The 27,283-nt window shown below is 38.3% G+C and overlaps 1 protein-coding gene across 1 annotated transcript; it reads right to left on the reverse strand.

The window, feature by feature from the left end:
* Positions 1 to 467: 467 nt before the first annotated feature.
* LOC104109749 (uncharacterized) lies at positions 468 to 2,434 on the reverse strand. Its single transcript, XM_009619100.4, has 5 exons — positions 2,284 to 2,434; positions 1,550 to 1,606; positions 1,342 to 1,425; positions 932 to 1,104; positions 468 to 793 (listed from the first exon to the last, which is right to left on the reverse strand). The coding sequence occupies exons 1-5, from the start codon at positions 2,300 to 2,302 to the stop codon at positions 701 to 703; spliced, it is 426 nt and encodes a 141-aa protein (XP_009617395.1). The 5' UTR covers positions 2,303 to 2,434; the 3' UTR covers positions 468 to 700.
* Between the last annotated feature and the right edge of the window lie 24,849 nt (positions 2,435 to 27,283).

Here is a 27,283-nt window from a genome sequence, read left to right on the forward strand (position 1 = left end):
CATTAATTTTTCTCTAATCTGCTCATATAGATAATAAAAAAGATTTAGTTAATTCTGCTTTCGACTATAAACAATATGACCGTTAGGCTGTAAAAATCTTGTCAATGACCAATTACATACCAATTACCAATAATACAACAGCGAGTTGATACAGGATAAAACACAACATGCGTATGCTACGCACCATATAAAAATTGACCCATGTGTAACAGACGTCTGATTATCCAATTCAGTGCTCAGAATTGAATATAAACCGCTTTAAGAAAAACTCACTAAATGGCTAGTTATTAGCATAGGTATCCAAACCGTTAGATGCCCCCAGATACCTGTCAATGTATCGGGAATCGAGGCTGAATAAACCAATGACAGTATCTCAAACACCAAAAGCTAATAAGTCATGGAAATAAATCAGCTAGTCGCAGTTAAAACTTTACTGACAGTCACAGAAGTCCTCAACAACGGGCTAGTAATCAAGAAAAGCCAAAGGAAGCACATTATAGCATATAAAGCATGCTGAAACTGAAAATCAAGGAGTCTATAAAGTTCATATTTCAGCATAAATTATTTGACTCAAAAGGGTACCAAGAACTAAATTCACTTGCTCCATCAATACCAGCCAGCCTTTTATCATAATTCCATCGCTGTTTCAACAATCAGATTAAGAATGAGTTCAAAGTTATTAAAATGCGGCACAAAAAGCTTAAGCATTCAGCATTGAGTTCCTCCTGCACTCGGACAACATGTCCATGTAGAATTGACACTTGCCAATGTCGCTTCCAGAGCTATTGATGCACTACAAGATAAACCAAACAAGAATGGAATCATCAGAATCTTTTAGCGAGAACAAGACATGTCATACTGACTATTAAGGCTAGAACAATCTCAAATTTGCAAAGTAAAAGTAGTTAAAAGGTGCAAAGTTAACACTTACGTCTTGGAATGCTTTAGAGTGCATACTGCAAGCATCAGACCCAGCACCGATGGTTGTAGGAGCAGCTGCAGCAGGTACCTCGGAAGCAACAGCTTCATGTTGAATGGTGCGTGGACCCATGACCGCATCTACAGCCCTGTGTGCCACAGCACTTCCAGTACCAAAGGCCATCCCTGTAATACATAATGGTAAAACAGACAAGGAACATTTATGAGCAAATTTTTTTTGGAGAATTGTAACATAAATTAATCAACCAATCATTTGACCGGATCCAAAGCCGAGAAGTGACGACGCGAGGCTTCCCTTCTTTTCAACTCTTTTTTTTTTCATTTATGAGCAACTTCGTAAAACAAAATATAATTGATGAGCCATGATGTATGTTTTTCACATAATGCAGGATATACCCATACCTTGAGCTATGGTAGAACCAATACCACCAAGCATGGATCCACCACCGCTACTTTGCATAGGAGCTGGTGGAGGAGCATGGTGTGCTGCAAAAATGAGATAGAATATGAATTAGCACAAGCAAGGAAAATAGATTAAGCATATCAACTAAAAGAATGCCAACCAAACGAGTTACTGTGAGGTAAAAAGTTTGACAACCAAAAAACCAACCTGGAGCTGGAGCAGGACGAGGGGCCGCACGAGGGGCAGGACGAGGAGCAGATCTTCCTGTACACCGAAACAAGGAAAATTGGAACTCATCAACAAGAATAAAGGAGCTACAAAAAGTTAGCCTTATTTCCTTTAGCAAACAGAAGACTACAGCACAAAAGGTAAAGTGTCATACAAACATTGATGGAGAATTAAGACGGAAAAAAACTGTATAATTGAGGTTTTAAGCAATTCTGTGCACCCTCTCTCCCTACTTTCTCTCGGTTGGAGAAATCAAAATAAGAGGCTGGAATGTAGTCCAAAGCTAATTCAATGGTATCCGCCTTTTCCTTTAAAAATGTAACAAAACAGCCTAAATCCCCTCCCTTTTAGCAATTGGTGAATCTCATGTCAAAATTTCTAGCCTCAAACTCAATACAAATCAAACGGACACAATTAAAGATAAAACTATTGTCTACATAACATCAAATAAACACAGGGCCTTCGATGAAAATAATAATGCAAAAAAACAATGCTGCAATTAGGGTTTCAATATAACTGAGCCATATTTTCTTCTCAACCCACAAAGCCAGAACTACAATCAACCTTAGCAGAAAGGATTATCACCTAACTTGAGCTCAATTGAGAATATTCAACTGTTCATCTAATTAAGCCAATGAAAAAGAACAACAAAGATGGGCAATGTGGAAAGTAGATCTAAATTATTAAGATAAAAAGTAGAAGGAATTAGTTACCAGAGCTTCGGCGAGGCATGATTTTTCCTGATAGAGGCGGCGAAACCCTAGAGAGCGATTTGGGATCAGAAGAAAACTCTAGAAATGCACGTATATGTCTATGATATTTTCCGTAAAATATATATATTAGGGGAAAAATTATGGGTGGCGATGATAAGTGTACGTGTCAATATTCAAGTGGTTTGATGTCTTAATTGAACGAATTAGTTCTTTGCCAACATCGTAAACGTTCTTCACATCATTAGCTGCCATATCAGATTTTTACTAAGGAAAAAATCAAAACTTGTTATTAACACGAATGGATCAAAGCAATTATGCGGCTATCTATACTCCACGACGGCGGCCAAACTTTTTACTCGTAAAATAATACAGTTGAATTTATAACGTAATTTATAGACAATTAAATCGATTTGATTCAAAAATGACGAATAAATACGAACGAAAATAAAATTAACGATTGAAATTAAAGGAGATTACAAGTCTGACTAAGAATTTAGCCTTTCTGAGGATAAAAGTAATAGCAATGTTCAGGTGTTCAAATCGGGCATAACAAGATAACATATTATAGCTTTTGTGTGCAGAATATTTCATGTTCTACAATGGCTGTTAATCCTACTATTTATAGCCCTATCTAGGGGGACAAGATCCTCAATTCAAGCTCCCTTTTAAATGAGAATAAAATCGACATTGATGGGTGTATACCGATTGCTTTAAATGCAGATATTCTCTATACCGGTCGTCCAATGAATGTTACCCGATGACAATGCTGCAAATCTTTGCTACGGATTGTTCTGTCTTCGGGGCTTGTTCGGCGCTGATCGCTCGGTGATTGTAACCGGTGACAAATGTTTGCTGACTCATATCCCACAGCTGAATAGTTGTCACATCGTCATTCGCACAACTGTCATCAACTAGGTTTACCCCATGCAGATAGTCCCCCTTACTTTTCGGTGACGCGACTTAGTGTTACTGGAAAGTAGATAAGAATTCCTTTGGTGAGAAAGTTCCTGAACGGTTTCTGACATTCGAAAGGACGCATGTATTCTCGCATTTAATAACCCGAACACGTGTTGTTCCGTGATTCAGCAAGTATTTTTGCCGGTTTTTGAGGTAATCATGACCACGATTTCTGCCGTTTATAACTTCTCCACTACTCATCATTTTTACTCTTTACTTTCACTATTTTCACAACTCTTTCTTCTTCTCTGAATTTCCTTAGAACTTTTTTACAACACTCAACTTTCTCAGTAAGAACTTTTCCATAGATCTCTTACCACCATGTCTTTCTTACACTACTATCTCCGGAAATGTTGGTCTTCTCTTCGGTGAAGGCCCAAAGAAAAATAAAACCAAAGAGGTTGACATCGAGTCCGAACCTCCAACCGTAAACACTATCATACCACTTCATCTTAGCATCACATCTGATTTCCAGAAGCAAAAAGTACTTGTAAATTCCACAAGTCACAAGTTTTGGTCTATTATTAAGTACCCTTCCTCCATTTGTCCTTCTAGCATCCCTGTTATGAAGGAAGACTGTAACTGCAACAATATCAAAATGTTCGCCCCAGATGGGGTAGAACGAGTTACCTACTCCAAAGAGGGGTTCATGTATGTGTATACATACCCCTTCACTTTGGGTCCCTTTACCTTAGGGTCGGGTGAAGGACTTGACCCAATAATCTTGGAGTTCTTCCACTAGTACCAGGTGTGCTTGGCACAAGTAGTCCCATCTATATGGCGTATGGTGGCCTATCTCCGTTAGTTGTGCTCTGAGACCGGAAAAACCCTAACTGATCTTGCGCAGATGATGAACCTTTACTCCCCCAAAACTTTTCGTGGGGGTGTGCTAAACCTTAACAAGAACCATGCCCTTCTCACCAGTGTTGACGACAACAACAGCCGTGGGTGGATGGAACGGTTCATTGTCATTGCTACCGGAGACATCATCTCATCCACAACGTCAGCTTTTCCCGAATCATGGAACATTTTCCGTAAGTCTTCATATATTTTCTTATTTTCTTCGTGAATTCTTTTTATCCTCATCTAACATTTTATTTTCTTCGTTCAAGCTACCGTTGGGAACCACCACGGGTTCAAGAAATCTTAGATATTACTACTCCGAAAATCCGACGATGGAAAGAAATGGCTCCCAAATATGGGTGGAGAACCAAGAACCATGGTAAGCAAAATTCTTCTTTTTTTTAATCTTATATGTGTAAAACAATTTACTAATTGTCTTTTTGCTTGTATAGTGCTTCCGAGGGGTTCTGTTGTGTGCCCCGACGTCAAAGTTGTCGACAACCCCGAGAAGGCCGAGCGAGTACTGCAGAATGCCCTTAACCAGAGCAGGGCTCGTGGATTCGCTCAAGCCTGCAGTGAGGGTGCCTCCTCTCGGAGTCCCCAGTCTAAAAGCAAGAAACCAAAGAGGAAGTGAACCTCCTCGACATGTCTTAGGAGAAGAGAGTGAGAAGATCATCAACCGTACCGGTTATAGTGGTTATTGATGATGAATAAGGGGCTAATAATGAAAGCGCCCATCTTTAAAGAAGAAAAAGGTCTTCATCAGCTCAACCGGTTGCTCAACCGGTAGAGCTTCAAAATCCATCGTAAGAGGAAGTTCAGGAACTCTGGGGGAAATGGGTTTAGTTGAGATGCCGATTCCCATTTTTCGATCCCTGTCGATATTCTCGGTCTGAGGAGTACGACCCCACCGACTACTGAGTCGGCCACAACTTCCACGCCTTCTATATCAGTTGTCCCTTCTCCACCAGCACCGAGCTTCTCCTCCACATACATCAGCTAAACAAGTAGGGAATGCCTCTCCTCCACGGTCTCCCGACCACGGGAACTTGGGAAATACTTACTCGACACCTTCTCAAGATCTTCGTGGAAGGCAACGTGCCACTGTTTTAATTTTGAAGGAGTGTCATATTCTCTCCAAGACGGTGGAGCTTGCCAATTACCTGAAGCCGCTGGCTTCAGCGGAGGATTGGAAAAAGATGGAATCCCTTTCTAAGGAGTGCCTAATAAACAACAACATGCATTGCTCGGCGCAGGTTGCAACCTCACTTCTCTTTACCCTTTTTTTTAATTTATGTTTTGAAGTAATAATCTTGGTTTAATACCTTTTTCAGACTAACCTTCTCGCCTCTGAGGGGCTGCAAAGGTTGAAACTGGACAAGCAAGAGTTTGCTTCAGAAATAGATCAACTTTTGGCTGAGAGGAATCAGCTTGCAGAGCACCTTCCAGTGTTGGAGGCCAGAGTCTCTCAAATGGATAGGCTCGAGGCCCGACTGCAGCAGTCTAAGCAAGACAAGATGACTCATAGATAAGAAGTTGCCCAGCTACATGAGACCCTTAAGGAAGTAAAGGCTAAATGGGTCGAGCTTCACAATACTGTGACTGTTGCTGTCGAGCGTGAGTTTGCCTTCATGGAACAAGTTAAAAACTTGGAGGCTAGCTTGTGTGCCAAAACTGAGGAGGCCAATGCTGCCGAGGAAAGGAGGGCGAAAATGGAAGGGAGACTCAAGAGAGTCATGGAGCAGAACCGACTTCACTCAACCATCAACGTTGAGCTTGATTCCAAAATCAGCGCAATGGCGGCTGAAAATGAAAAGCTCCAAGCCAAAATTTATAAGCTCCGAGCAAAACTCCAGGACTATGAAGATTCCCTCGTCTTCGAGAAAACCTACGCCATGTATCATATGAAGAGGAAGACTTTGGAGAAGGCCAAATAAGGCATTGCCAACATCGATGACTGCATTGCCCAGGCCCGAGGACTAGAGATAACTGCTCGTGAGAACCTTCATGCTCGGCCCACTGCATCCGGCTTCTCGAATACTAATTCTGAGTATTCGGGATCCGAAGTGGAAACTTATGAAGATTAAGGCCCCGAATCGGTGGCGGAAAAATATTTTCCTAATAAAGGAAATAAAGACTCCTCTTTCCCTTCGGGTTCCGGCAACAAGAGTTAATGTATATATATATATATATATATATATATATATATATATCCCCCCCCTCCCCCCCCTTGTAATTATGCCAAAGCTTTTTACTAAGCTTGGCACTTTAATTAATAAAATAAACTTTTGCTTAAGTGTTGTGCAAAAATATTCCTTTTCATTTGATTGAGAAAGCTTAGGGAATTTATTTACATTTGATAGCCTTTGACTCCAGGCATAAATTCTTCCGGAATCTACCCTTTACTATAAAGGTTTCATAAGAGAGGGCCCTTGGTTTATGGTGCTCTTGAAGAGGACGTCTCTTGTTCATTCCGGCACAAACATTTGAAGTTTTTGTTAACTTTCAAATGATAAAATAAATTAACTTATCATCCGGACAAGAAATAAAATTATTCCTTCTATCTTTAAAATTACAATTACATAAACATTTACTTGCTTAAGTAAGTAAAGCTGCCAATACATGTGTCAAACTTATACAACTTATTTCTACGGGGCTGATTATGCAGTCCCCGATCCTGCTAAGGCATCGACCCCGATCCTAACGGTCCCTGGTTCTTATAACACTTTTAGTGTTTTGTCATGTATTATTTCCCCCCATTGTTCGGATGCTAAGCATGAGAGTTCGAACACTGGAGGTCTTGCATTCGCCGATGACATTCCTTTCATAGCAAGCTTTTGTGTCGCTTCTCAATAGAAACAACATGTGGATGGATAAAAAAACTGTAATTGGAGGCCGATGAGACTCTTGGGAGACGATCTACGGTATCAGGCCAAAGATTATTTAACCATCCACATGTTGATTGCCATATGATTTGATCCATACAAAGATTTTCATCAGCTTTTCAGCGATCCTTCTTTCGTAGTATGCTTTACATTGTTGCCTCGTTAAAAACCTTGCTAGAAAAACCCATTTGGGACAAAAACTGGTCAAAGGGAAAAATAGTGCAACATATACTTTCGGTAGCCGCAAGGATCTTTAGCAATAATACCTTTTGAGGTGAGTTACGTTCCAATTGATCGATAATTTAACTGCATCTTGATTTTCTAGTTCGTATGAGCCTTTACCGGTTACAACTGAAATCCGGTAAGGTCCTTCCCATGTCGATCCCATCTTTCCGACGTTGACTTCTCGGGTGCTTTGAGTGACCTTCCTTAGAACTAAATCCCCTACTTTGAAATATCGGAGATTTTCTCTACAATTATAATACCTTTCTATCCTATACTTTTGTGCCAGCATCCTCACGTATGCCAGGTCCCGGTGCTCTTCGAAAAAATCTAACTTGACCAGCAACGCTTCGTTGTTCACTTCTTCATTTGCCCGGGAAAACCTTAAGGTCGTCTCCCCTACTTCCATTGGTATCAAAGCCTCTGAAATGTATACGAGGGAAAAGGTTGTCATACCCATGCTCGACTTTGTTGTAGTTCGATATGCCTATAGCACGCCCAGAAGTTCATCTGACCACTTTCCCTTGGCATCTTCTAACTTCTTTTTAAGGTTTTGCATGATTACCTTGTTGGTTGACTTCGCATGTCTATTAGCACTCAGGTGGTATGGCGAAGACGTAATTCGTTTGATCTTTAATCCTTCTAGAAACTTTATGACATTTGATCCTACGAACTGCGGCCCATTGTCACAAGCAATCTCTTTTAGAATTTCAAATCGGCAGACGATGTGGTCCCATATAAAATCAACCACTTTTCATCCTCCGATTTTCTGGTAAGCATTTGTTTCAACCCACTTAGTAAAATAGTCAGTTAAAACCAAAAGAAATTTTACCTTACCGGGCCCTTGTGGAAAAGGACCGACTATGTCCATTTTCCATTTCATGAATGGCCGCGGTGACACCACCGAATGGAGAAGTTCTGCCGGCTGATGCACTAACTGTGCATGGCATTGATATTTGTCGCACTTTTGTACTAATGCTTTAGCGTCTTGTTTCATCCGGGGTCAATAGTAGCCAGCCATGACTAACTTGAGAACCAATGAGTCTGCGCCCGAATGGTTCCCGCAAACTCCTTCATGAACTTCTCTCATCACATAATCAACCTCAGAGGAACCTAAATACCGAGCCAATGGTCCTTGGAATGACCTTCTGTACAACTGTCGTCAACAAGAGAGTAGCGAGCTGCTTTGGTCCATAGTGCCCGAGACATTTTCGAGTCTTCGGGTAATTTACCATGTCTGAGATATTCAACGAACTCGTTCCTCCAGTCACAAATCAAGTTGGTTGAATTTACTTCGCAATAGCCATCTACATCTAACACCGAATGCAGTAATTGGACGACCCCGCCTGAATCAGATCCTTTCATCTCTATGGATGAACCCAAATTAGCCAATGCGTTTGCCTCCACATTTTCCTCCCTAGGAATATGGACGATTGACCATTCTCTGAATAGTGTAAGTAATGCTTAAACCTTGTTCAAGTATTTCTGCATGCGCTCTTCCTTGGCATTGAAAATTCCATATACTTGGTTTACCATCAGCTGGGAGTTGCATTTGATCTCGATTACCTCGTAACCTAATCCCAGAGCTAGTTCAAGTCCTGCAACCAAAGCCTCGTACTCAGCTTCATTGTTAGTTAATGATTCAGTTCTGATGTCTTACCTCAGGGTTTCCCCCGAAATAGTGATTAAAACAACCCCGAGGTCGGGCCTTTTTATGTTGGAGGCTCCATCCATAAACAAGGTCCAAACTCCCTATGTCGTTCTCGATACTGACACTGCTTCCTTAGTTGCCAAAGGCATTAACCCTGGACTGAAGTCGGCCATGAAGCCGTCCAAAACTTGTGACTTAATTACAGCCCTAGGCTTATATTCAATGTCCCTTGCATGACCAATTCCAAAGTGGAACATACTTCGATAGTCAATATGCATAAAATAGTAATGAATTGTCAAACTCGCTAACTTCGACTGCCCATTTAGCCAAAAGGCCTGACAATTCAGGTTTATGAAGGAGATTCCTTAAGGGAAAGGTTGTCACAACGGCTGTTGGGTGACATTAAAAATAAGGCCTAAGCTTTCAGGAAGCAACCATGAGAGCTAAGGCCAACTTTTCGAGGTGCGAATAATGTGTCTCCGCTCATGATAATATTTTACTAATGTAATAAACAGGAAACTACGTACCTTCTTCTTCCTGAACTAAGACGACACTTACCGCCACTTCCGAGACCGCTAGATGAATCAACAATTTCTCTCATTCTCCTCATTTTGACAACAACAGAAGACTGGATAAGTACCTTTTGAAGTCCTTCAGTGCCTATTGGCATTCCGGAGTCCACACGAAGTCGTTTTTCTTTTTCAAAAGTGAAAAGAAGTGGTGGCATTTCTCCGAGGACCTTGAGATGAACCTCCCAACCTATCGGTCAACCTTTGTACTTCTTTCACACTTGTTAAATGGTATGAGATGTCCTCAATGGCTTTGATTTTATCGAGATTTACCTCGATCCCTCTTTCTAAGACCAGAAACCCCAAGAATTTACCGGAGAAAACCTCGAAGGCACACTTCTCCGAGTTGAGCTTCAGGTTGTACTTCCTTAAAATGTCGAACGTCTCTTGGAGATGTTTCAGATGATCTCTTGCATTTAAAGACTTAACTAACATGTCATCATTATATACTTCTATCGGCTTACCTTTTTGCTTTTCAAACATCTTATTAACGAGCCTTTGATAAGTGGCTCTAGTGTTTTAAGCCCGAAAGGTATCACATTATAGCAATATGTGCCGAAGTTCTTGATGAAAGAAGTTCTCTTGATTTTCGAGGTTTATCCTATTTGGATTATACCCGAAATAAGCATCAAGAAAACTCATTAACTCGTGCCCGACCGTAGCATCAATCATTTGATCAATGTTCGGCAATGAGAAAGAGTCTTTGGAGCACACCTTATTCAAATCCTTATAGTCTACACACATCCTAAATTTATTATTCTTTTTAGGCACTACTACCACGTTAGCTAGCCAATCCGGATATATTACCTCTCGAATTGAACTGATGTTACATAATCAAGTTAGCTCTTCCTTAATAAACATGTTTTTGACCTATGCTATCAGTCATTTCTTCTGTCTTACACTCTTACTAGAGGGAAGTTTGGATCCAGACTCAGTTTATGGACCGCCACCTCCAATGAGATGCCTGTCATATCTGAATGCGACCAAGAAAAGTAATTGACGTTAGATTTAAGGAAATCTATAAGTTTTAACCTTAGCTCGGAGCTCAACCCTGTTCCCAAATGGAATTTCGTTTCCAAAAATTCTTCGAACAAAGCCACTTATTCGAGCTCTTCTACGGTGGACTTGGTTGCATCCGCCTTCTCTGGTACTTGAAAAGACCTCGGTACCTGATATAATTCTGGTGACTCGTCTTTATATTCTTAAATTTGAAAGGGAGAAGGCACTGGTTCATGTAATTGCTATTTGCTGGTTTCTATGTCCTTGCTACTGGAAACGGTCACTGTGTTCATCTCCCTTATCGCGTTGGTCCCCTTTTATCTTTTTGACCCCCTTAGGTGTCGGAAACTTCAACAATTGATGATATGTCGAGGGCACAACCTTCATCTCGTGTATCCACAACCTTCCGAGGATTAATTATAACCCATGTCACTATCCACCACTTCGAACAAAGTGGTATTCATCATTCCCTCGGTGTACGTGGGCAGTAAAATTTCTCCTCGGGTTGTGAAGCTTATTAGGTTGAACCCATCTAGGAGTTTTGTCGCCGGAATGATGTTCTCGGTCAACTTTGCTTGTTACAGAATCCTCTATTATATGATGTTGGCTGAACTTCCTGAATAAACCAAAACGCCCTTAATTTTGAAATCTATGACATTAAGAGATATTACAGCGTCATTGTGCGGAAGAAGGAGCCTATCAGTATCTTCCTCCGTGAAGGTAATGTCATCCTATGCGGCTTCTCGGATTCTCTTGTCATGAGTCACCGATATTTTTGTCTTTTTTTTTTGCCGAAAATGTTACCCCATTGACCTTATTTCCTCCGCAAATCATGTTGATTGTCATCCGAGGTGACCCTGATGTTGTCTTTGATGGTCTTGCATTATCCCGACTTCTACCATAATTATTTTTGGCGAGGTCATTTAAAAACTCACTTAGATGGTGATTCTTCAACAGCGTTGCTGCCTTTTCGCAAAGATATTGGCAGTCCCCAATTCTATGGCCGTGAGTCCCATGGAATTCACACTATATATTAGGATCCCTTTGGCTAGGATCCGATCAGATCAGTTTCAGAAACCGTTCTTCTTTGATATTCCTCATTGCCAATACCAATTCTACTAGGATGATATTAAAGTTGCAATCTGATAACTTAGGATATGCGAGATATCGGGACCCTGACACCTCTTTCTCTTGCAATGATCTGTTATTCCGGCCATGACCTGTCCTTCTTTCGGAGGCGAACCTATCTGATGACTGGAATCCTTTATTTATATGCCCATCGATCCTATCATAAGGTAGAAAACGCTCCCTAGAGGACCTCCGATCTGTATAAAAGTCATTTCTAAACTTAACCTGACTTTTATCGCGACCCCGTCCCTTGGAGGACACCGAAGAGCCTAGTTGATCGTCTTCTATCCTTATCTTTGACTCATAGAGATTGTGGATATCTGCCTATGTGGTTTCCTGAAACTCGAGCAAGCTCTTCTTCAATTTTTGGGAGGCATCATAACTTATCGGACTGAGACCCTTCGTGAATGCCTCCGCTGCCCACTTGTCCGAAACCGCTGGTAGCAGCATCCTTTCCTTCTGGAACCGAATTACGAATTCCCACAGCAGCTCAGACTCTCCTTAAAAAATTCTGAATATATTCACCTTTCTAGCCTGGACCTTTCTTGCTCCGGCATGGGTTTTGATGAACGAATCTAGAAGCATTTCAAAAGAATCAACTGAATGCTTAGGTAAGAGGGAATACCATGTCAGGGCCCCCTTCGTGAGGGTTTTGCCGAATTTCTTCAACAAAACTGACTCGATCTCTTGCTGAGCCAAGTCGTTTCCTTTTACCGTCGTGGTGTAGGTCATGATGTGCTCCTATGGATCTGAAGTCCCATCATATTTTGGGATACCCAGCATATTAAACATATTCGGGATCAACTCTAGTGTCACGGCAACTGCGTATACTTCCTCGAATTTGACCCTTTTAACACTGGTGGCGCGCTTGGGATCTGATCCATCCGAGCATGAAATTCTCTTGAATTCTGGTCCACACTTTCATTCATCTCTCTCATGAACCTCATGAGCTCGGTTTTGAAAAGATAATTCATCGAAACCGACTTCATCCCTTGGAGTGTTGTTATCGATTCTTTGAGCCGTCTAATTTATTGTAACGTCTGCTCCAATTCCATCATTACCCGATCTTGCCTCGAAAGGTGATCTATGATCACCTTTTGGTGTTATCTTAAGATTTTGACCATTTCGACAGCATACTCATCCTCCGCATCATCTGGGGTCGGGCCTTGCACATGGCTGGGATATTATCCTTCATGAATCGGGGTTGCTTCTGTAACACCCCAAAAATTTTTGAAGTACTTAAGTGTAAAGCCTGGTAAAATTTGCAAAAGAAAATAATATTTCGTGGTCCATTATGCGGCCGCAGAACCACTATGCGGGCCGCAGAAGTGAGGCAGGAAAGGGTCAGTCTAGAAGCAATTATGCGGTTGACTATGCGACCGCATAGTGACCGTAGACACAGACAGATTTTTGGTCGTTTTGGTCAGCAATTATGCGACCGATATGCGGCCCACATATTGATTATGCGATCGCAGAACCTGTTCCGGGGTTTTATTTTTGGGGTTTTAAAACTCGACCCTACTTCGTTAAATACGCGTTTTGGGCCATTTTTGAGATATAATTTGACATTTTAGAGTAAGAGAGAGTGCCCTAGAGTGAGAAGGTATTTTTCAATAATTGTTCTTCAATTCTTGCTCAAGTTTTGGAAGATTAAGAAGGAAAACTCACTAGGTCTTCATCCTAGAGGTAAGATTCTACACCCTAACCCTCAATCTTGATTTTTGTCTAGAAATGGGTAATTAGCAAGATAATTTTTGGGCATGAGAGTTGTTTATTTTACATGCATGTGTTATCAAAGGGTGTATGAAGATTGTTGAACTAAAAATAGTAAAGATTGGGTTGCAGGATGATGGAATTCTCCATAAAAGGACCTTGAAACCTTATGCACACCTAGTGTTTGATAAAATACTCAAATGAGTTAGAATCATAATCATCTTCCTAATTTTGGTTCAATTTGCTATATTTCTAAAATAGATTGAAGTTGCTAAGAATTCCGGAACGTTATAGAGTGTAAGGAAGCTCAAGTGAGGTATGTTGGCTAAAATCTTCTCTTAGAATTGAATTCCACGATATTCATGTGAATTATGTAAGTCCCAAGTGGTTCATATAAAATTGGCTATTCCGAGTAAGATTGGGATGAAAGATATATGTTCAACAAGTATCCCAAATGCTTTATTCATGCTATGTTATCGATTGAGGATGTGTTAAAATATGGGCTGTGCATTAATAATATTTCGACTTCAAGTCAAGTTTAAACGAAGGCTATTATGCCAAATTTTGTGAAGAATCTCTATGTGCCTTAGACTCTTAATTGCTCACAGGTGTACTATATGTCTTGATTTGAATTGTTGTTGATGATGTTGATGTTAGAAAGTGAAAAGGTGAGCATGAAATACTAAATACGGCCAACGTGGGAAGAATGATATTATAAATTATGGCCATTAGTGCCAATGAAATGAAAAGATGTGAAAGTAATATGAAATGCGATGATTGATGTCTCGAATAAGACAGCCTGGCCGATCGGGTCGTGATTGGACACCATGCCGCACACATGGTGGTGATTGTACTGGAAATTATAATTGAAATTGTGATTGTGGTCGATGTCCCTAATGGATAGCCTAGCCGATCGAGTCGTGATCGGACGCTGTGTTAAAGACGGTGGTATTAATATTGAGAGTAATTGTGGTTGATATCTCTAATGAGATAGCCTAACCGATTGGGTCGTGATTGGACTCCGTACTGAGAGTACGATGGTACTGATTTTATGAATAATGGTATTGTGGATAATGGTATATCGATACTAAAAATCTCCCAATGTGAGATATGGAAATAAATTTGAACACTGTCTTGATTCTAAATTAAGGTTTGATGTTGATTAAGGCTTTCATTGATATTATGATAATCTTGCTTGTATTATTTGTCATTCTATTGAGAGGGTGTTTAGTTATACATACTAGTGCTATTCGACAGTACTAACGTCCCTTTTGCCAGGGGTGCTGCATTTTTAAATGGACGCAGGTGGTTCCACAACAGGAGATATTGATTAGTGATAGCTTCCGAGCTGACTTGGTGAGCCCCACTTCATTCCGGGGTCATGAATCTTTTGTACTTTATGTATTCTGTTTGAGGTATAACCGGGGCCTTATTGCCGGCATTATCATTGTACTCTTCTTTATCTATAGAGGCTCCGTAGACATAGTGTGGGTTGTATATTGGTGATGGGAAAGTCAAAATATATTATGTTGTGGTTGTATTACTTGTCCATTTGAGACTTTAAAAATGATGAAACTATTGGAAATGAATTGGTATTGTAGACATGAACACATTTTTGTCTAATTAATGAAAATATGTATTATCTCCATTCATGGATGAGTTTGGGTAGAAGAAAATCTAATAGGCTTGCTCGGTCGGGTTCACTCGGTTGAGCGCCGGTTGTGCTCCTCAGTTTTGGGGCGTGACAGCTTCATCCCCTTCGTTGTGAGTTTCGCTAGTTGAACCATCATGCTGGAACACATCTTCATGCTCTTCACGTGCTCCAACATCGTAAACGTTGTTGACACCATTAGTTGCCGTATCAGGTTTTTACTAAGGAAAAAGTCAAAACTTGTTAGTAACAGACGAATGGATCAAAGCAATTATGTGGTTGTCTATGCCCCGCGGCCGCCGCCAAACTGTTTACTCTTAAAACAGTACAGTTTAATTTATACCGTGATTTATAGACAATTGAATCGATTTGATCCAAAGATGATGAATAAATACGAACGAAAATAATATTAACGACTGTAATTAAAGGTGATTGCAAGCCTCACTAAGAATTTAGTCTTTCCGATGATAAAAGTAAAAACAATGTTCAGGTGTTCAAATCGAGCGTAACAAGATAATAGATTATAGATTGTGTGTAGAATATTTCATGTTCTACAATGATTGTTAATCCTGATATTTATAGCCCTATTTAGGGGGGACAAGATCCTCAAATCAAGCTCCCTTTAAATGAGAATAAAATCACCATTGGTGGGTGCACAACTGTTGGCTTTAAATGGACATATTCTTTGTAACAGTTGTCCAATGAATGTTACCCGATGACAATACTGCAAATCTTTGCTACCGGTTGTTCTGTCTTTCGGGCTTGTTCGACGCTGATCGCTCGCTGCTTGCAACCGGTGACAACTGTTTGTTGACTCATATCCCACTTGTCTTCAGTGCCACATGTCACACCGTCATTCGCCCAGGTGTCATCAACCACTTTTACTCCATACGTAATCATTTTTTAAATATATAAATATATTATTTTTTAAGAATACACTATTAAAAGAAATAATGTCACATAAAATGAAATCTTTGGAGTACTTGTATATCATTAAAACTAAAAGGGTAAGATGGAAATTTTAAAGTTTAAATGTTATTAAATATTATCAATTTTTATAAATAGGTTAAAAAAGAAATAATGTCACATAAAATAAACTAAATGGAGTACTTGTATGTCACTAAGATAGATGAACTAAAGAATTTTTAATTTCTTAATTCCTTTTATTTTTCTTAAGAGACAAATTATTCACTTGTGAAATGCAATGAATTTGGATAAAAAGACCAGATATAACTAATTGCCTCCAATTAATTTTTTGATTAAGGTATAATTGATACTCCGTCCGGTCCACTTTAATTTAATTTTTAGCCTTTTTTTTTGTGGTCCACAATATTTGATTTTTCAGATATCAAGAAGGAATTAACTTCTTTTTTTTTCAAGTTCGGAGTAAAGAGCATATGAGTATTTATTATATTTTCAATGAACAAAATAAGATTAATATGATCAATTTTATTATTAATTAATACTAAAAGGTAAATCCTTTAATATGTGTGAAAATAACCAAAAAATTAATTAAAGTGGACCGGAAGGAGTAATATTTTATTTGTGTCTTGTAAAATATATAAGTTTTATGATTAAAAATGAACTAATCGTTCTATGACAAATGAGGGGCATATAATATCTTTTGTATAATTAAAAATCTTACTTTATCCCTTTGTTTCTCCTTCTATTCCACCAAATTCTATCTTCTTTTTTTTTTTTTCCAATAAAAAGAAATTTGACTATCAAATCAGTATTGATGTTTTAATCTAGAACTAAAATTTTATACTTTATAGTACTGTATCAAATGTCTGAATCATTTTAGTCAAATATGATCATCTGTCAAATTAACTAGTAAAGTCAATATTTAGCCGCTAAAGCTTTTAAAGATTAAAAATATTAACCTTGAAATTCATTTAGAGCATGAGCCAATCAAATGAAATGAAGCGACATTTTTGATTATCAATTCTCGTCGATTTTTGATTATCAATTCATGAAGAAATTTTTGATTATCAATTCTCGTCGATTTGTAGCATGAGCTTACAAATATATGTCACCCTAATTTTTTTTCGAATGAAGCTTGATGGAATATAATCCACTTGATTGAAACTTAAAAAATTGGGCTTACATGTATTCTTTCATTGAACTTTGTGCCTTATCAAAGATTGATGGTTCAATGGGGGCAAGCCTCCATAGCAAATTGGCATCTCTGATGGATGAATGTAGTCTTTCAGTAGAATACTAAATCTTCAAGTTGAATGCGTATTGTCTACTACGCCTTAAATTTGAAGTATTCATGCCCTACAAGTCTTCAAGTTCGTCGATCTTCAAGTTCGCCTGTCTTCAAGTTAAAGTATTTAAGCCCTCCAAGTCATCAACTCCGTCAATTTTTCAAGTTGAATTTTATCCTCTAGTCTTTATGTTAAAATATTTAAGCCCTCCAAGTCTCCAAGTTCGTCGGTGTTCATGTTCACCAGTCTTCAAGTTGAAGTAGTCAAGCCATCCAAGTCTTCAAGTTAAAGTAGTCAAGCCCTCAGAGTCTTCTAATATTTGGCTATAAATGTATACTTTAGTGTATTACTGACCTTACATTTTGGTTCTTAATGTTAATGTGTGTGGTGTTTGAGCTTAATTGAGTAGGTTTTATATGTAGGATCGTTAGAGGATGAAAATGAGTGAAGGTTGCACACACGAATGCCAAAATTACATGAAAAGAGCGTGAAAAGGAAAAAACCAGAGAAGGCCAAGTACCATGCGCTAGGCCAGGCAATGCTTGGCTCCTGGCGAGGTGAAGCTAGCGACCAGCCTCGTGATGTGAGGTCCAAAGCTCACCCAGTCCAAGCCTCGTGAGCTCTAGGGCATGAACCCTTTACCAGTTCACAAATTAAACATTTCCTACTCAGTTTTGGACTTGGAGACTCCGACCCTAACTTATAAATACCCTCTAAAACGTGATTATTGAGGGGTTGGTCAATTTGTGATGGCGGCAAAGGCTTAGAAACACGAATGGAGCATGGATTTCATCGATTCTTCCATCCTTCATCTAGTATCCATAGCTTTAATGCTTAAAAACAATACTTTGATTATTTGTACGAACATGAGTGGCTAAGAACCCCATTATTCTAGGGTTATAAGTTGTTGTTGACTATTGATATTTGACGGTTGATTATATTGCTTGAATTATCATAGTAATTTGCTTATTCAATCTTGCACTTAATTATTTACTTCATAGCTAACAGTAGAATACTATCTACGAATTTATAGGTAAACGCAAAAGTGGGAACTATAGATTGCATATAAGATTGAATAGAGTAAGTTCTTGAATCCTGGCATCGGAGAATAGATTCCTGATTAGGATAGACATATTCTAGTTGCCTTATTTGGTTATTTTTGCTGGAGATATACATGCATTCTTGTTAGTTCTAATTCTATAGACGAATAGTATTAGGTTGGCTTGAATAGGTGAGTGAAGTGTTGAAGTGTTGAATACATGCTTCACGAGCATAATAAACCCCGTTAACCAACAAAATAGCTAAGTAATTGAATCAACCAGAAGAACACAATAGGAGATACATTAATCCTATAACCCCGGAATATTTTCATCTTGTTGAATTTCTCCTAAGTGTTTATTTGTTTTCTTTGCATCCTTGACTTCTTGCTTGTTTCTTAATTTCGTAGTAAATTTTAGTTGTAAATATCACAATCATTTTCTTCGTAACTGCTTGAGAAATTAACTTATAAGTAGTTTAAATTCGACGATATTTAATCATAAATCCTCATGGGATGATACTTTTTCATCACTTTATTACTTGTCGCCTCGTAGACTTATGTGTGCATTTGGCCCCAATAAGTTTTTGGCGCCCTTGCCTGGGATTTAAATTAGCTACTTGTCTGAAATAAGCTTTTATTCGTTGTTTGTTCATGTTTTAATTTGTTTACTGTTTTTGTTTCTACAAGTGTTCACATTGAATGCTAAGAAGAAGTAACAATATGAACAATATTCCTCCTCCTGGCCCTGAATTCGAAAGATTGTTTCACAAGTTAAGGAGGGAGGTAGAAGTAAGCGCAAGAGCTGCAGAGTTGGGCATTGTAGCTCAACCACATCCAATAGAGATGGCAGAGAACGACGAGAGCCGCAAGGCCTAATCTCGCAAACATGACTTCAGATATCGTGAAGCCTGACATAACTGGTCATTTCGAGATGAAATAGTACATGTTGCAGCTAATCCAGTCCACATGGCAATTTATGGGTATATCACATGAAGATCCACATAAACACATACAGAACTTTTTTGAGATTGTGGATACATGCAACTATCTGGACGTCTCCAAGGATTATGTCAGCCTGACATTATTTCCCTTTTATCTGTTTGAAGAAGCAAAGGAATGGTTGCAGAAAGAGCCTGCAAACTCAATACACATATGGGATGATCTAGCATGGAAATTTCTGATCACATTTTTCCCACGAAGAAAACAAAGTCACTGAGAAGCCAACTTCTGGGGTCTCAACAAAAAGATGCCAAGACTTTACGTTAAGCTTGGAAAGATACAAGAAGCTACTCAGAGACTACCCACATAATTATCAAACTGATGAAGTTGTGGGTCATACTCTTGTTGATAGGTTGGATGACGCATCCAAGATGAGACGTGATTCAGCTTGTGGGGGTAGTTGCATGGCAAGGCTATATAGTGAAATCCAGATCCTGCTGAATAATTTCACTACTAATGATAACAAATGGTAAGGAGACGAGGAACTATGAAGATCACTTAAACAAAAGGCAACATGTGTTATTGAGCTTGATGATTTCTCAGCCATGAGAGCAGATATAACGAAGCTAGCCAATCAGATAAATAAAAGAATAATGCAACAAGCGCATCAGATGCATCATGTGTAAAAAAATGTCTACATGTTGTGAGATATATGGAGAAGGACACACGAGTAACTACTATCCATTGAATCCTGAATCCATTTATTATTTGGGGTAGTAAGGCAGGGGTCCGATGAACCAGAATGCTTAGTATGGGAAATACTTACAATCCAAATTGGAGAAACCATCCCAACTTCTCATGGGGGGAGGGGGGGGGTAATCAGAATAGTAACATACCTCAAGGAACATTCAACGTACCACAAACGCCACCACAACAAGAAGAAAAGACTACGAATAATTTGTTAAAGAAGTTCTTGCTTGATACTCAACAACTCCGTCTTGATAATCAACAACTTCGGATAGATTTCAGAAATTTAGAGAGAAAAGTTAGGCAAATTAGTATGTTAGACCTACTGGAGCACTCCCAGGTGATACCGAGAAGAATCTTATAGAACAAGTGCAAGCAATTACTCTAAGAAGTGGGAGAGCATTGGAGGAGTCGCCACCTAAAAAGTGTATGCCTAAAGTAGTTTTTGAAAGATTGATACCTAAACTGTTGGAAGAAGCTAAAAAAAAATGATAAACATCATCAAGAGATAGAAGTGAGGCCATCATCGCCTTTTCCTCAAAGGTTGCAGAAACCGAAAGGTGATTCTAAGTATGAAAAGATTTTAGATATCTTGAGCCAGGTGCGTGTGAATCTACCTTTGGTGGAAGTGCTGCAAGAAGTGCCTAAATATGCCTTAGAGATATGGTGGCCAATAAAAGAATATTGATAGAGTTTTAAACGGTTGCACTTACTGAGAAGTACAATGCTAGAGTGAAAAGTAAGCTCTCTCCTAAGCTGAAGGGTCCGATTTGTTTTACAATTCCCTTGGCAATTGGAAAACATGAGGTTGGTAGAGCCATATATGATTATAGGTGCAAAATAATTATTTTAGGTAACTAAGTCATTACAAAATAATTTAAAAGGATAATTACTAAATCTTTACATATAAGAAAATTAATTTAAAGCGTTAAAAATTATGGAAAATTGTAGAAAATGCTTGTATAGGTTTGTAAACTAAATAATAATGCAAAAATACTATTTTGAATGTATATATATATATTTTAAAAATATGAGGGTAAAATTGGGTATCAACAACAATGACCAAGCTACTTTTCCGCCACCACCAATAGAAATTCCTCCGAACCTTGAAGGATTTATGAAGTTTGTAAGAGATACCATGTAACTTGTATGAACAAAAACTAGTATGTATTATGTAACTTGTATTTTGGCACATCTTGATTAGTATCTTTTTCTTCTCAATGGTGGTATTAGCACCTTGTTGTGCTCATTCCATAGAGCGGAGGAAGACTAAAAAAAGATACTGCCATATTCTTTTAATGCTATAATCAAATTGCAAGGCATTGCTTTGAATATCTCTTTACAATATTTTTATCTTTAAATTTGAATTAAAAAATTTAGGTCACAATTCTATAATAAAATTTACAAGGTATTTTTTTAACATCTTTTTGTCTCAAATTTCTATTTAATTCTTTTTAAAAAAATATTTAGTCGTTGGGCCCACTTAGCCCGTGGGCCCGACACGTTTAGCTCGGGACCATGAGTTGGTGGGCCCGGTCCCGAGCCGGTTCCTACAAAAAGATCGTTTAGCCCGGGACCGTTAGGACCGTTTATTTTGAGACCGGCCCACTTGGCTCGTTTAGGGACCGACCCGGCCCACATGCTACCCCTACCACAATAAATAAATAAATAAAACAAAGACTTGCAAATGGATTAGAGGTAGCCCTAAAGCTTTTGTATGGTTATTTCCCCTATTACTCTCATATGAGAACTTTTGGGTGTTCATATTATGCAACTATCCTAATTCCTCAAAGAGACAAGTTCAACCAAGAGCCATTCTTTGTGTTTTCCTTAGTTATTCTTTTGCTATAAAGGGGGTACAAATCAAATAATATTTTATATTGGTAGAAATAGTTTTCTATGAAGAGGTCGTTCTTTTTTCTAAACATGCACAATCTTCTCCACCTATTCAGTCCGATCCCTTGAATCATGAGATGATGTTCCTATTATTTTTCCTCTTCTACTTCCTCTTCTACTTCTTCTCCTCTAGTTTCTGTGCTATATCTACCTCTTACTCCTCATCCATCTCATGTTATGCCCACAACTCCATTCTTAAGAAAATCTGCTAGGCAATATCACCCTCTTCCTCACTTGCAAGATTATGTTTATCAACTTTCTCCTTCTTTCTCTAGTTCTTCTTCTTCTTTTTAGCATGTAGAACCTACTATATATGTATTCTCAAGCTGCTCATATTCTAGCCCGGCAAGAGACTATGAGAAAGGAATTTGGAGGCCTTAGAAGCCAATCACAGTTGTGATATTATTGCGTTACCTAAGGGAAATAAGCATATTTGTTACAAGTGGGTCAATAAAATAAAATATAGGATTGATGCTAGTGTTGAAAGATACTAGTAGTTAGACGAGACACTTAGGCTGAAGGAATAGACTTTACTGAAACATAATAAAGTTGTCTACTATTAAATATTTACTACTTGTTGTTGTTAAAAAACGGCTACTATATCAACTATATATAAATAATGCTTTTTTACATGGTGATCTTGATGAAGAAGTTTATATGAAAGCTTATCTATTTCTACCTTGTCTACTTCTACTTCTACTCCCTTGATCTGTAAATTACAAAAATCTTTTTATGGTTTTAGACAAACTTCAAGGCAGTAGAATGCTAAGTTCTATAAGTCATTATGTTCAAGAGGTTATACTAATGACTATTCACTGTTAGTTAAGAGTGATCTTAGAAATTTGGTGGTTTTGGCTGTATAGTTGATGATAGCATTTTGTTAGGGGATGATATTTTTGAAATAGAAGATCTTAGATATTATTTAGATAGGGAATTCAAAATTAAGGATTTGGGTTCTTTGAATTGCGACCACTTAACTTGACAGCGGTGTTCTTTTAAACGAAAGAAAGTTTATTCTTGATTAGTATGTATGGCTGTTTGGATGTTGGTCAGTGGTTTGCCCTTTGGATTTAAATGTCAAGCTGAAGGCAGATTCAGGGGAATTGCTTCCCCGTCCAACTACTTATAGAATTTTAATTGGTAAATGTTTGTTTATCTAGATTTCTTCCAATCTTTAGCACCAAATTTCTCTTCTACTGCTTATTCTGATAGTGATTTTGTGACTGGTTTTCGTATTTTTTGGGTGACAATTTGGTGGGTTAAAATCTAAGAAGCAGCCAATTATTTCCTTGAGTACATAGACTTAAGCAAAATGGTGGCAAACTTGACTTGGTTGACTCACATTTTATCTTATATTTGTGTGCCCGTCTCACTTCCTATTTTTGTTTTTTGTGATAGTCAGGTGGCTATCTATATAACCAGAAACTCTATTTTCTACGAGCGTACCAAGCATATTAAAGTGGACTACTACTTCATCCGGACCTCTTCACAAAGCCCTTGTCTGGCCTCTTCAATAGCAATATATGGCTAAGTTAAAGGTGTTCTCCCCTTCAACCTGAGGGAAGGGGGTGTTGAGATAAAAGAATACTCCTATTTGGTATCTGAGCCTAAGCATAAGCATTGATTTGGCTTCGTCTATCTATTATGTAGTTGGCCCAGTTGTAGATATATGGTTGTAATTTTGATTCTGTTTGTAGCTGAGTAGTTTTGTATAGTTATCCGATCTTATCCAATTGTAAATAATGAGATGTAAGGAATATTTTGGACCCTTTTGCCCATTATTTTAAATAAAAGTTATTTCTCTCAATTCCTTCTCTTAGTTCCTTCTCTATGTTACACTAACTCAAAACCCCTAGTTAATTTCTTTTTGATTTTGTTGATTATGTGAAGTTTTCAAATAGGCTTCCATTATTAAGATCACACCAAAACCAACTTTAAAAAAGATCAACTTATTTTAAGCAGAAAACTAGATCACCAAACTTATTGTATGTGACTAGTTTGCTGGTACGTTTATATAATCTCACATTCAATGGTACCAACGTTAGGAGAAGAAGTAGAAAAGACAGAAAGAAGCAATGTAAGAGAGACATGAATACACTTTTGTTTCAGATTTACTATTTAACGGCTATCGATATGTACTGGATAGTTTTGTTTGTGAATTCTGAAACATATAATTAGTATTTAATACTGGATCGATCCCATTATACGTGGCACAGTTTGAATTTGAGAATCCAACTTCTTAATTTACCTTTCATGCTTTCTAATTAACAACAATTATATAAGTTTCTGAAAGAACTTCTCGCTGAAAGACAACAAAATATCAAGATTTCAGAAGGTATGAGATTGAACCTGATGAAAGATACATTATTCCTCATATCCTATTTATGATTGACTCATTCATGGGTAGGAATTGATCGAATCTTCAGACACCTCGAAAAACATACCCCGATTGAATTATTTGGACCCACTCGTGACATACCATAAATCTTTAACATCCGCTATTCGATTTTACATGCCTTCATGTCTTAGCAATAAGAAAAGTATAGGTATATGTGTACCTTTTTTTAGAGAGAATTATGGTCATGTACTGAAATATAAGAAGTTTAGAGTCACTTAGCCATAGAATATTATTTAACTATTTTTAGCAACAAAAAATTACCAATGATATATAACATTTAAAAACGTGTGGAAGTTGTTTTTCAATGGGCATGGTTGAGATTCGTTAAGAAAACATGGAGGAGGCAATATACAAAAAAATGAGGAAGATTAGAGATGATTTGGACTGGTTTAGAAAATTGATCGAGTTGAAAAATTCTCTGTGGCACATGTATCTTACATGCATGTATACGGGATATACACAGATACACAAGGGATATACATAGGATACACGGTTATACATGTAGAAAGTTTATCTTCTTTCTCCAAATCGTAGCTCAAATTTCAACTCAAACCGGCCATCTCAAATCAAAATTGAGATTCAAGCTCTTTAAGATGTTTAAAACATAATCCAATAGCACCCACCTAAAACAAATCTCAATTGTGCAAATTCGGTGGTGCGTGACCTCAAAACGGCCATCTGGACTTGCATTCACCAAAGGCCAGATGGAAGATCTAAACTCAAGCACACAATATGGTAAACATATATGGGAATTACATCCTCAGAATGAAGCTTGTGCACATGAATTAAGGATACATGATATATGTTAGGGAGAAAGAGGAGAGAGAAGCTGGGAGGTAAGTAAGAAGAGAGAAAAAGTTCTGTGTTTGAAGACTTCCACTGCTATCGTCATAATATAAAAGCGTAAAAAGGAGATAGTGAGAAAAATCTATACATGTGTTTAGAGACTTTCACTGATATCATTCAACTACGATTTTGATATTTATTTTTTTGGAGTTAGTTCAGGCTGATTTGAAAAGTATACATTTCCAAAAACAAGATATTCAACTCAACTCACAAAATCATTTGTACACAGGGCAGCAAACAGAAACAGAAGCGACTCAGCATGTGCGTATAACTTTTGTTATATTGATGTCTCAAATCGAAGAATTGTATACATTTATAAGCAGAAAAATGGGTCAATTATGGCAAGTGCAACCTGTCTACATCCCGTCTTCTGGGCTCAACTCCTAAAGAAGTTAACAAAAACAAATTAAAACCAAATACGAATTTTGAAATTCCTACTAGCTAGTGACCTCGTCCACGACGACTTGGCCCAGAGTATGCTCTCTGTAAAACCAAATTCCCTACCATTGGGGTGAAAGATTGTTCCTTAAGGGGTCTCAATCCCTCAACTTTCATGCAGTTATTGGACAAGAAAACAAAGAGGATTATTACAATGACCAAGACAAAAGCGTACTTGAAAAACTTCATTTTCTTGTTACTTCTTGTCAAAGTTGAGGATCAAGAAATTCAACTGTTGGTTTTTGCTAAATGTTTGCAATGTTTTTTGGGGAAAAGGATGATCACTATATAAAGGGTGACATTCAGGAGTTAAGCAGGTATACTTCTTTGACTTTGATGGTTAGACTAAGGAGCAAAATTCCGCTTTTTCATAGGTATGAATTTTCAGTTTGAAAACGTTAAATACACTAGATTTGAATGTGGGAATGTTAACGAGAATTTTAGTCAATGAATGAGGCATTGAATATTACTACATGCAGGATTTTGCGTTGTCATAGATCCAAGATTTAGCTTTTCCGATTGAACATTTCACATAACTTTTTAGTTTTAAAGAACAAAAAATATATAGACTTAGGTGATTTCTTTTTCATCGACCTAAGTCTTGATGGGCAAAGTTACTCAATATCCGTGATGATGGAAGGTAACAGATATATACTCGATGAAATTAGTCGAGGTGTACATAAGTTGGTCAGAACACCACCATCATCAACAACAAAAAGAAGAACAAGAAAAAATTTTGAAAAAAATGAGAGTGATTTCTTCTCATTTGTAAAAGTTTTGGTTTGCAGAATTTTTTATACTAGTTGTATATGGTCGAAATAGATTTCGGCCTTCCTACGTTCTATCGAGTTCAAGTGGTAAGAAGTCGGAGTAGAATTTTGGGAGTGAGCTCCGAAGACAGTACTAACGAGCCTCGAGTCCGAAGGCTGCTCGAGGAGTCGGCTCGATAACCTTATCGAGCCCGTGACCAAATCGATCTGCAAGGCATTGCTTCGAGGTCGGAAATGCGCGACTCTCATCCCGAAGGTCGAACTCGAGCCAAGACCGAAGGGCTCGACCCAGTAACGAGTTCGAGTCAGTATCGAGCTCACAAACAAGAGCCCTTGCAACCGTACCAAAAGAGAGAATCTTGGCGGGAATCGAGGAAGAGACAAATCATCATGGGTCCTCCACTATATGCTTTATTTTATTATTTTTTGTTATAAATAAAGTAATGACCCTCTACTATAAAAGGGGATCCTTGTAAGCTATGAATATACTGAATACACTAGAACAAAAGATACCTACTTGTGCTTGTTTCACTTCATTTTATTCGTTCTTTTTGATTCATTATTCCCACTGTCATAGTCAAAAATATTGTATTGCTATCTCTCTATACGATTTGTATCAAAGGGTATCACGTATCTTTAGAACCATACATAAATTTAACGCTATTCGATTTTTCGGGTAAACAGTTTGGCGCCCACCGTGGGGCTAAGGATAACAATGATTATTTGACATAAATCTGCAGTACACACCAGTTTAGAACTTAAAATCAGCAATGGCTTTACCTATCGACCACGAAGCCGGCCTTCAAGATGAAACCAACAACTTGGCACTCGGGGGCGGAAGGCCACTTGACGATGGCACTGAGGCTCGAATCAAAGTACCCGAAATTTGAGCCGAAGTACTATTGGATGTCAATTCACGAATAGCTCTCGAGGCAAATCAGCGTTCCGAACCGAAAAAAGGCATTCAGGGCGGTACTCGGTCCGTAGCCTGAGATACCCATAACGCGGGGGAAATTGGAGCCGGCTTACGTATGATCTTCGAGATGCTACAAGCCTAACAAGTAGCGATAGCCCAGTTACAGAGCCAAACTCATATACA

The sequence above is a fragment of the Nicotiana tomentosiformis genome, chromosome 11 (genome assembly GCF_000390325.3).
Source record: "Nicotiana tomentosiformis chromosome 11, ASM39032v3, whole genome shotgun sequence".
Taxonomy (NCBI): domain Eukaryota; kingdom Viridiplantae; phylum Streptophyta; class Magnoliopsida; order Solanales; family Solanaceae; genus Nicotiana; species Nicotiana tomentosiformis.

Bases quoted from the DNA above. Each gene is read 5' to 3' on its own strand.
- LOC104109749 (XM_009619100.4), bottom strand. The intron at 1,426-1,549 runs GTTGGTTTTTTG...TCATTTTTGCAG, and splicing joins TCGTCCTGCTCCAGCTCCAG to CACACCATGCTCCTCCACCA. The intron at 1,105-1,341 runs GTATGGGTATAT...TATGTATTACAG, and splicing joins TGGTTCTACCATAGCTCAAG to GGATGGCCTTTGGTACTGGA.